This window comes from Neophocaena asiaeorientalis, unplaced genomic scaffold (assembly GCF_003031525.2).
Source record: "Neophocaena asiaeorientalis asiaeorientalis breed wild unplaced genomic scaffold, Neophocaena_asiaeorientalis_V1.1 scaffold143, whole genome shotgun sequence".
NCBI lineage: Eukaryota > Metazoa > Chordata > Mammalia > Artiodactyla > Phocoenidae > Neophocaena > Neophocaena asiaeorientalis.
This window is the reverse complement of record NW_020175536.1, coordinates 1,293,598-1,305,658: the sequence shown is the minus strand read 5'-3', so window position 1 is coordinate 1,305,658 and position 12,061 is coordinate 1,293,598. Positions and strand designations below refer to the sequence as shown.

At 36.6% G+C, this 12,061-nt stretch overlaps 1 protein-coding gene across 4 annotated transcripts in view; it reads right to left on the bottom strand.

The window, feature by feature from the left end:
• Positions 1-981: 981 nt before the first annotated feature.
• MTMR2 (myotubularin related protein 2) overlaps positions 982-12,061 on the bottom strand; it is a 108,508-nt gene continuing 97,428 nt past the window's right edge. For 3 of the 4 annotated variants that reach the window (XM_024731318.1, XM_024731319.1, XM_024731320.1), the window contains 4 exons: positions 9,205-9,297; positions 5,406-5,519; positions 3,109-3,285; positions 982-2,384 (listed from right to left, as the gene is read on the bottom strand). In XM_024731318.1, the coding sequence (XP_024587086.1) occupies positions 2,223-2,384; positions 3,109-3,285; positions 5,406-5,519; positions 9,205-9,297 (546 nt within the window). In that variant the 3' untranslated portion in view covers positions 982-2,222. Of the gene's footprint in view, positions 2,385-3,108; positions 3,286-5,405; positions 5,520-5,991; positions 6,059-9,204; positions 9,298-12,061 lie in introns of those variants that run through there. The other variant, XR_003001255.1, reaches the window with a different exon arrangement.

Below are 12,061 nucleotides of genomic sequence, written 5' to 3'. Positions count from 1 at the left end.
GTGTCACTGAAAAGCAATGGGACCCTCCAACTGCAGCCCACAAGCTGAGTAGACTTATACTTACCTTTTGCACTTTCCACCTCCTCTGCTGGACAGGTTGCTGCTGCCGCCACAGCCAGTGTCACCACATCTCCCTTGGCTCCCTAGCCTCCTTTGAGGTTTCATTCACCCAATTTCAGATACACAGATGAATCTCTCTCAGGTGTCCTGGTATGCTGTGCAGAGGCACTTGTGTCCAGTTATGGATGTCTGATTCGTTAGAAGTCAAAGGGAGAGAAAAGGAAGCACTGGTGCCACCGTGATGCTGATGTCTTCACTAAAGGATCATCTTAAAGGCACTCCACTTTGGAGACTCCTGCAAAAGGTAAAAGAAAACCCCTGGAAAGTTTTAAAAGGAGAAGTGACAGATTTGCACTTAGATTGCTCTGAATGGAATTTAGATTCTGAATGGAATTAGATTGCTTTGAATGGAATTTCAAGTGAATATGAGGGTATTAAGACTAGAAGTTTTAAATTCTTGAACCTCTTCAGTCATCTACATTCTTTTATGTGGCATCAGACCAAGATGATAAAGGCTTAAGGGAGGGAAATGGTACAATGCACAGAGAGAACGGATTTATAAAATATTTGGAATAGAAAACTTAGCTTTGATACTGACTGGTCACTTAAATACTGTTATAAATTTTCTTATAACAAATTTCAATGATCAAATCATTTTGGTACCAATTTTGCTAATACTGGATGTACTAATAACGGAAATTATACTTACTCATTGCAAAACCAAGAGCAGGGCAAAAGGTTCAGACTAGTGAGTTAACAAGTGAAAAAACACTGATTTTGAGTATTTGATTTATCTGATCAAACTGAACATTTCCTTTAGAGCAGCTGCTATGAAACACCCCTTTCCTCAAAAAATTCCAAATAACATTTCTGCAAAAGAAACTTAAGGCAAACAACTTAGAACAAGGACAAAGTTTAAAAGTCAGTTGAAATTTTCTTTTAATTAAAGACCCAAGGGACAAGAAGCTCCTTTGTGTTACAGTACATAACATATGGCTCTTATACAGAGTAAAATAGACACCAGGGAGTCAAGTGTTTATACCAGCGCTGAATTCTTACTGTAGCAGCCAAAAAGTGAAGCAGGATTTCCTTTACTGGCATTGAGACTGTAACACATTTTTACATGCAATAAATTCTTTGGTAGACTTAATCATTCAGTGGAATTACAGAATTTGCAAAGGAAAGTAATAGTCAAATATTTCATGTAAAATTTGAGCACAGTACTTCTCACCATATGCTATTTATACAGACTTCAGAAAAAATGTCAATCCTACTAAACTTTTACATACTGCCTCAAAATTTGCCAGTTAACTTCTCTGTGTTCAAAAAAAATGTAACTATAACGAAGTAGGGCAGATAATGAGTTTTTAAAATATGTTTCATGATGTTTCTAGTAATTGTGCAAATGGAAACTAATCTGAAGGATGTGGAATTCTTTGAAATCCTGGATGGCTACCACTTTCTCCTCTCCATCCTCCTCCCAAGCACATCTGTAAGGCATCATTTTGGAACAGCTATCTAATACATCTTAAATTAAGTACATAAATAATGACAGCAATAATTTTCAACTATTACTACACCATAATATCCTCAAGACTTTGCCTTATTATATGAAGAACACGAGTTTTGAATGGTGAAAGTAAATGACTTACTACAAAAAGGAAAAACCCATGACGGGCAAAGGAGCATCAAATGATCTTGATGATGACACTGAAGCCCAGTATGAATAATGCCATGAAATGTCAGTATTGGTTTGGTTTGAAAGCTGATGCTCCTCCTGTGCGATGAGTGCTCTCCCATCAAGAAGTTATTTCTGAAGTAGTTTGTGTTTTGATCTTACCACACACCAAAATTTCTGAGACAGGATTTTCCTTTTAAAATCAGAAACTTGTTCCCACTGCGCATCCAGGACTGAAGCATTGTAATGTTCTTTGGGTGACTTATAAGATTAGTGTCATAATCATGTAATTACATGTGGGGTTATTTCACTTAAACCACCTGCACTGCTACAGTTCTAAACTCATCCTAGAGAGATTTAAAATAAATAAAGTGACTTAAGTTCTCTCACAGATGGGTTCTATATGCAGAAACTTTCTCCTCATGAAGCTGCCACTGTAATCAGAGTTCATGGCGATGACCGATGGCCCCATCCGGTAGCCCTCTCACACAACAGTCTGTACAGGAGTGACACACTGTGCAGGAGAACCGGCTCTCTCCGAGGATGAGGTTGATCGGTTGGAAATTTCTCTCTGTAGTTCCTCTACTTTCTTCTGAAGCTCTGCTCGTTTAGCAAGAAGTTCTTTGTATCTGTTGTGAATGGGCTCCTACAAGAGCAGCACACCCTAAAATTATTTAACTAGGCAATCCTAAACAAACCCAAAGTCAAGTCATTCCAGTATAGAGCTCCTTCCCTCAATGCTGCAATGTGTGTGTTTTCAGCTATGGGGACCACACCCACCTTTCCAGAACATCAGTGAAAACTAACTTTAGGGACTCCTCTGACACCACTGCTCTTTTCACTGGCTTCCCTAGTGCCCCCCAAGTGTTTCCACAGAATACCCTGAAACTGGTACTTAGCCAAATACAACAAATAATTAAGTAACAATGTAATCTAAAAGCCAATACTCAAAGATTTCCTGTCATTTAGTTGCAGACTTTTTAGTCTTTTAAACAGTTCTAAGCATAAATATTCCATAACATTTTAAAAAAATCAACCAGAATTTTGTTAGGCTTTTAACTTTCCTAAAGCTATTTTCTCCAGCCTATTAAAACAAGACCTCTAGTCCAGCGCCCTCATTTTATAGAAGAGGGGAAAAAAGACAAAACAGAAGTGACTTGTCCAAGGCCAAACAAGCGAGTCATGATAAGAACCAAGTGTACTGATTATCCCTATGTAGTGCTTTTTCTACTATGCAATTAAAACTGTTAACAGGAAAAAGTGAAAGCTTTAAATATGCACAGATAATTTTTCTAGCTGCTTTAAAGGGGACGAATGTAATTCATACAACTGCATGGATAAAAACTCTCATTGTATATTGCAGGGCATACCTGTGGCTTCATCCGTGGATTCCACCTTACGTAGTATCCCACCCAGAGCTCTAGGTGGCGCATGCTGGCTACTGGATAAAGGACATGATTGGAATAGCTCCCATAGAGAGGATTAGTGAAGTCCTCCAGCTGACTATTTATGTAAGACCACAATGACACAGTCCTTTTGGGAAGATTCTATAAGAAGGAAAAAGATTCTCCATTACATAAGCTAATTATACTTTAGATGGAATTTGTAAAGAGGTATATTGTGTTCATTTAAATTGTTTCAGAGGGAGAGAGAACTCAAGACACTGTGGTGACAGCCCCACTTAGATTAAAATTAGAGGGTATTGGAAAACTGTGCAGTTCTGCAAAAAGTTAAACAGAGTTACCATACCAGCAATTCCACTCTTAGGTATATACCCAAGAGAAGTGAAAACACATGCACACACAACCCAGTACACAAATGTTCAAAGTAGCATCAGTCATAGTAGCCAAAAAGTAGAAACAACCCAAAAGACCATCAACTGATAAATGGATGAAATGCAGTATATCAATACAATGGATGATTCAGTCATAAAAAGGAATGAAGTACTGATACACGCTACAAATTGAACCCTGAAAACATTATGCTAAGTGAAAGAAGCCAAACACAAAGGCCACACCCTGACTGATTTCATTTATATGAAATGTCCAGAAGAGGCAAATTAAGAGACAGATTAGTGTTTGCCAGGGTCTGAGGAGAAGAATGGGAAGCTACTAACAGGTATGGGGTTTCTTTTCAGTGTTCTGAAATTAATGGTAGTGATGGCTATACAACTCGAGAGATGCTAAAACCCACTAAATTATACACTTTAAAAGAGTGAATTTTATGGAATGCAAATTATAGCTCAGTTTTAAAAACATTTCTTTTTTTAAAGACATAGTGAATCCTATCTGAGGCTCTCAAAAAATGAAAGTATCTTTGGAAGTTATCTATTAATTACCTAACGTGCAAGAAATTCTTTTTTTGTACCAATAATTGTTTCTTTTATTGCTGAGTAGTACTACATCATATAGAAATACCACAGGTGAAGAGCATTTAGGTTGTTTTCAGTTTTCAGCCACTGTAAGTAAAGCTGATATGAACATTTGTGGGAAGAAAATCAGAATTTTGTGGAAACAAAAGTTTCTATTTCTCTAGGATAAATACCCAGTAGTATGATTACCAGGTCATATGGTAAGTAAATGCATAGCTTTATATACAAATGTCAACTGTTTATGAGACATTCAATAAATTCTTGACTGCCTACTATGCACGGAAATATTTACTGCATGCTACATACTGAAGATGTAATGGTGAATTAAAAAATTTAATACCGGTCGTCAAGGAATTTCTCGTCTAGGAAGCACTTACTACATGGCAGTTGTTACAGTGTTTTGTATGGCCTATTTTACGCAATCCTCACAACAGTAAGCAGTACGAAGTACTTAAGTAAGTAAGCACTATCATCCCTACTTTACAGAAGCCTAAATTAACTTGCCCAACTTCACACAGTAAGTCAAAGATCCAAGATTTGAACCCAGGCAGCCTGGCTCCAGAGCAAGCATTCTTTGCCACTAGGCTTTATAGAAAAACATGAAGAAACTATTTTATAGCCACATTTTTTAGAATGGAAACTGAAGCAGAGGGAGACACTAAACAAGATAATTTAGAATTTCATACATAGGATAGATGTATTTTGAGGAAGACAACCTGAAGTGTAATCCTTACAAGGTTTCTTCTAAATAATATCAACCACTTAAAAGTGGTAACTCTGGGCTAGTGGGGTAACAAATTTTAACTTCCTGCTTAATGTCTTTTCAGTGTTCGAATGTTTTATGATATTATTTTACAATTTAAAAAAAACCTAAAATGGCTCATACATATGCAGAATATATTTGGGGAAGTGAGCTGTCCATTCATTCAAATACATTTTTTTTGGCTAATTATATTTTTCTGCACCTGTTTTGATGGATTTCCATCCTGCAGGGAGTGACAGGTACATGGGCACTCCTAAGACTCCACATACTTCAGTTCTCTTTAGGAGACACTGCTTCCTACCCATAAACTCAACTGACAGCTGGCTAGCATATTCAGCCTTGTGACAGAGGTGCTTTAAAATAGATCAGGTTCAGATGTATGGAAAGAAGCATATTACAGCATATAAAATAAAATATAGCTAAAGGAATCATCCAAAAGAACAACTGTTAAGTTGAAATCCATCAGAGGATGCACTCTAGTAGAGAAAGCACATATTAGGGATACGGGGGGAGGGTAAGGGCTCATGTTTTACCTCTTTTCCTCTCTGCTGTTCACTGTTACAGAGGAATGTTCCAAACAAACAGCTATACAGGTGGTCCAAAATGGTAATGAGAAAATATTCATTGAATTCAAATGCTGTAGGAAACTGCAAAATCAAACACCACAAAATTACTAAGACATTTTCTCAAGCATATTCATCCCTGTATACTGGCAGATCCTTTGTAATACTTCTTAAAATTAGGCTGAACAATATTCAAGACTATATATTTCTAAGCCATTATGGCATTATCTGCTTGGTCTTCTGTTCAAAATTATTTTCTGAGATAATTTTTCCTAATATCTCCTTTTCTTGTACAGTAAGAGTTTGAATGGTCTGATCTTGATGTTTCTGCATCTGTTTATATCAGTTAACCCTCAACTTGAGCCTAATAAATTCTGACTTGTCTTTCTCTGCCAAAAATGACCATAAGCAACATAGTAAGATGTTTCTTTAAATTTTCAACATAGTCTTGTTTCTAGGAATTACACAAAAAAATATCAACGTCTCCAGAAAATGTCAGCAATGCACAAAAATAAATTCCAAGGCAGACATGCAGATCATTTAAAAGCCAACCTACTTATCTTTTCAAGGAACATGCACTCAAACCAGGATATCTTGTAATCCAGTACTCTGGCAGCCTCTTTCTAAAAAAAGAAAATTCACTGTCTCTTTAACCTAGGACAAGTGCTTGACTGGATGTCTTGCTATTACACAAACAACACAATTTTGGGGGAATGTATCAAGGACCAATTACAGATACCAGGAAGGAGGGTAAGGGATTTAGTATAATCCGTCCTATCCATCTAATGTTTCAAGAATTATCTGAAAGCTTCTATGTAGCACTGTACCATTTATAGGACTGTGAAAAGGAATTCCATGAATATTTGGATTGTGGATTTGGGAAATAAATATTGGTGCCAAATTTTTCTTAGAATGATCCCTACCCCATAGTGGAGGAAAACAGTATGAACTGCACGCAAAAGGGACAGGGATGAAAACAACTTTGCCTTGAAGTTTCCTAAATTTATAAGCACGGTAACGTGGCAAATTTATCTTCTCAAACAATTTATCTTCTCGAACAATTCTTGAATAATAATTTTTGTGGCTGTGAAGCAAATGAAGCAGGTAATAAAGCACATGCCAACATAAAGCCAATCAATTGTAAGAAACTTTGTCAAATCTCATTCATTCATTTACAGAACAAATCCCATCTCCTGTACTGTTGGGTTTTTTTTTTTTAATTTTTTACTTATTTATTTTTGGCTGCATTGGGTCTTTGTTGCTGCATGCGGGCTTTCTCTAGTTGCAGCGAGCTGGGGCTACTCTTCATTGCAGTGCACGGGCTTCTCATTGCAGTGGCTTCTCTTATCGCGGAGCATGGGCTCTAGGCGCACAGGCTTCAGTAGTGGCACGCGGGCTCAGTAGTTGTAGCTCACAGGCTGTAGAGCACAGGCTCAGTAGTTGTGGCACACAGGCTTAGCCCACGGCATGTGGCATCTTCCCGGACCAGGGATTGAACCCGTGTCCCCTGCACTGGCAGGCGGACTCAACCACTGCACCCCCAGGGAAGTCGCCCCATCTCCTGTACTGATATACACTCTTAACAGCCTTATTTATTAGTCAACCATGAATGCACCCTGACCCCTTACATAGCAAGCCGAAGGAGCTAAGCCTATGATTAGTCTTTCATCTTTGTGGCAAAACTATTTCTCAATTATGAGAAGATGGCTTAATCAGTGAGCATTTCCTGACAACAAAACTAAAATAGCATTATTTTAGAGCATTATTTAAATAGAGTACTAATTGCTGCTCTTGTTTTTAAAATTCTGAGCAGAGGAGGAATATTTTGTCTCCTTACATGTTTAAACTCTAAAGGGCCCTTTATCAACTGCTTCCTGATCCCAGGACTGAGAGGATGGGGATGAGGGCAGAAGGAGATGTAGAATCTGGCTAATTACATTATTGGTCCCATTTTAACAAATTTGCTATTTAAATCTCTGCACATTCAATTATTCATAAAACTGACGATTGCCAATAAACATTATTACTATCTAACACATTCAATGCTCAGGAAGAAAATATCATACAGAAAAATATAAGCAGACATTTACAATAAAGACTCACAACTATAGTGGTATTTTAAGTTCTATCAATGAAACAAGATTAAACTGGTATTACATTATTTATTAACTTAAGCTCAAAATTAGAGTTAAATTGCTTTTACATATACAGCATATAAAAAGTTAACACAACTACTAAGAAAGAAATGCATTTGTCATGTACTCTTCTATGTGAACAATTGGTAAATGTGACTGATTTTGTTTTTCTAACCAATATACCAGAACTAATAGTTCACACACATTGCTCCCTTCAAGGTATGTTCCCCAGAAAGCAGTACACTTAACCATCAATGATGACCTTTGTAGTCCTTTGATATGGCATATTTGATTTTTACCAACACTGTCAAATATTACTTAAAGATTGATAATGGTCAAAAGTAGGTCCTATTGTTTATGGTCAAATACCCCCCCCCAAAAAAAGGATTGATAAGGATTTGTAATAGCTAATATATCGAAAACTATCTCAAAGGCAGTTCCAAAGGAAAAATTCAAACCTACTCCAAGAAGCAGTAAACATTATTAAACTAATAAGCATGTTGTGTCTCCCTTCCCCCTAGTATGCCAAGGGCCTAATTTGTAGAACAAAACTGAATTGTATACACATTTGCATCACATGTGTTAAAATACCAGCCTTAACAAATGGTAGTCGTATCTATTAGGACACTTCATTTAAGCCAGCAGGTTTCAAAACAATCCACCCAAACTGAAATGCTTATGGGAGAAAAATAAACTATTTGATATGTAATTAATGTATTTCACTTGAGGATCACCATTTTTCTCTTAATGAAATAAAGAGTATTTTATTGAAACCAGAACACAATCCTAAAGCCAAGCAGAGCCAGCAACTGCCCTACTTTATATTCCTGTGGCAGTCTAATGAAAAACTAACCAGGCTCCCAAGTTGTTTGAGGTCTAATAAAACTCTTGGATAAATAATTAACTGAAAAAGAAATAATTAACTGATACACCAATGCAATGTATCTAACTTTTGGGTTCTGAGATTATTTTTCCTGAGTTAAACATTTTTAAGACACCAATTCCTTGCCTCATTAGTGAAGTGATCCCATAATAAATCAGGTGTTTTTCAATCTCCTCTGGTATCTTTCCAAAAGACTAAATCTATTTACAGTAATATTTCAAATCATCTGCTAGAATGTTGATTAAGTCTAAAAGAACATAATCTCTCTCTCCATACCTAAAAACAAAAAGAACTGAATCTATTACATACATACCTTGCCATAATTCCCATCTAAATACATTTTTCCATCGAAAGTGCTTAAAACATGATTTCATTTTGCTTCAGTTACCTAGCCTATTTCATTTCTTTACCTCCTTTAGCAATGTACAGATGAGTTTCTGGGTGAATATAAAGCCATTATTTAACACTAATTGTCCAAAACAAAAGAGGAATTGTCCAAAACTCTCAGGCGTTATTATCAATGCCAAGCATTGAAATGCTAATGGAATGAAATTGTCAAGTGTTTAATACTACCTCCAAATAATATCGTTTAACTTAATTCATAATGTAATAATAGGTAATAGTTCTAGTACCTAGAAAACTTACAAGAATTTCCATTTTACATGAAATGTAAGATAATCAGTGATCAAATCCAACTCTGACTGGACAGCTTAAAAGAGAGATGTAAGAATGGATATCCCAGATAAATTACCTGTCTTGTCATTTGCCAGACACAGTCAATAAACTGAAGAAAAACAGGTGATCTGTCTGCATCTGCATGGTTCTTATCTCCATGGCCAAGTCTCTGAAGCAAAGAATGAAATATTATATGAGCTTTGTGGGATTTTTCAGCTTTTAATGAAAGTAATTTTATTTTCCAAGAAAAGTAATATTTGCTCAATATTTTTAAAAATTCAGAATATCTTTTTAAAAGAGCACTGCAAGGAACAGGTTATTTCCTAACATGAGACACTTGTAACAGGAATTACAACTCAGTTTAATAAATAAAACTCAGATCCTAAAAGGCTGATAACGGGACACAGGAGCAGCCAGACCTCAGAGCCCAGATTTTTCTTCTGGAGATTTTGCCCTGAATATTAACAGTTCCTTGTACACTAGCTTCAGGAAGCACCCTTCTCCTTTAACACCTTGGCCAGTGCATGAAGGGGACCTGTTGCATCTGAGTTCCAGACTGTCTTTCAAAAAGAATCACATTAGCACAAATCTTTGAAAACTTTTAAAAAATGCTTGACATCTCCCCTCAAGCATGCACTCACCTACTTTCTCAATTTTTTTTTCTCCTCTGAAGACTTCTGCCCCCAGTGACTGAGATAAACCTCTACTCTGTACCCAAAAACAGTGATTCTAAAAGTATGGTCCACAGACTTCCGGCAGCAGGGCAGGTCTGTGAGTTCAAAACTATTTTTATAATATCACTAAGACACGTTTTGCCTTTTTCAATGTGTTGACATTTGCACTAATGGTGTTAAAGTGATGAAGAATAAAAACTTTTGGTACCTTAGTAGGAATCAAGAAGCAAGGCATTGAAATCAATCTATACTAGCAGTTATTATATTCTTCCTTGCCAAACACGTGCAGTTAAAGAAGGAAAAAAAAAAAAGCCAATCTCTCTTAAGCCAGTTTCCTTGATGAAGCAGTAAAAGTTATTAACTTTATTAAATCTCCCCATTTGAGTACAAAATTTTTAAGTATCCTATTAACAAAACGGGAAATACACATAAAATGCTTCTGCTGCAGACTTAAGTAGGATGGTAGGAAACACGGCTTTTTCATGGAACATCATTTTGACTTGAAAGAACAATATATGAACTATGATTATTAAGACCTGAATACCTTGCAGACATTTTTTTGAAAATATACAAAAGTGAATGCGTCACTTCAAGGAAAACAATGGACAGTATTTGTTACCAATGATACAATTCAAGTTTCTGAGTGAAAATTAGACTTGGGGGAAATTTTTATCTGCTACAATGAATTTGATAATACTTTTCTGATAAAATCAGTAGCGGTATTAACAAATGTGACTATATTATATAATGAAATGCATTAATATTGAAGGGCTATGTAAATCAGTAAGCCAGTATTTTCCAAATTACCAACACTTGATGTTACAAAATCATGCATGGGTAAGAGATCTATTTATTCAAAGTGCAAGACAGACCAAGGGAATTTAATAGAACAAACAACGAAAAATTCATTGAGTTAGTTTTGGATTCCACATTACAATTAACTGCTAAGAAACTACCATTTGTCGAGTTTTGGCACAGTATCCAAAGAAAAATATCCACAATTCCCTGAAAAAAATTAAAATACTCTCTATTTTTCAACCTACATTATCTGTGTGTGTGGTCAGATTTTCCTCATTTCTTCAACCAACAGAACATATTGCAACAGATTGAATGCAGAAGGAGACATAAAATTCAGCTATCTTCTATTAAGCCAGACATTAAAGAAATTTGCAAAAGATGTAGAATAATGCCACTCTTCTCATTAAACTTCTTTGTTTTGGAAAATATAGTTATTTTTCTTTAAAATGTTATTTATGTTAATATATAATAGTACTATGGTTTGAATGTTTGTGTTCCCCCAAAATTCATATGTTGAAATCCTACCTAATGCCCAGTGTGATGGTATTAGGAGCTAACTAGGTCATAAGGGTGGAATCCTCATGAATGGGATTAATGCTCTTATCAAGAGACCCCACAAAAAAAAAGAGACCCCACAGAGGCCCCAGCCCTCTTCCACCATTCAAGAACACAGCGAAATGTTGGCAGTCTGCACCCCGGAAAAAGGCCTTCACCAGAAGGCCATGATGGCACTCTGAACTTGGACTTCCAGCCATCAAAACTGTGAGAAATATAGCTGCCCAAATGGACTAAGAAAACAGATTTATTTCTTTAAATAATATTTAAATTTTTTAAATTTAATTTCTAATATGGTAAATACTGATAGATATAAACAAAGTTCTTTCGGGTCATCAATAATTGTTAAAAAAGGAAAGAGGTCCAGAAATCAAAGTTTGAGAATCATTACCCTGTATTAACCATGTGAGCATACCCTCTTTTTTTTTTTTTTTTTTTTTTTTTTTTTTTGCGGTACGCGGGCCTCTCACTGTTGTGGCCTCTCCCGTTGCGGAGCAACAGGCTCCGGACGCGCAGGCTCAGTGGCCATGGCTCACGGGCCCAGCCGCTCCGCGGCATGTGGGATCCTCCCACACCGGGGCACGAACCCGTGTCCCCTGCATCGGCAGGCGGACTCTCAACCACTGCGCCACCAGGGAAGCCCGTGAGCATACCCTCTTGATCAGATGTCCTTTAACTGTCAAATTCTGCTTTCAGATAACAACTAAGGGGGAAAAAATGGAGTAGGTAACCAGATTCAATCATTTAGGAATCCACTGCAACTTCAAACAGTCTGAAATATTTATGATTTTGGTTATATTTATATGAACATGTACAGCTTTGGCTGACTAAAACTTCATTCTTCTTCATTTCTTTTTTTTTTTTTTTTTTTTTTTTTTTTTGGTAGCCGGGCCCCCCCCCCCGCGG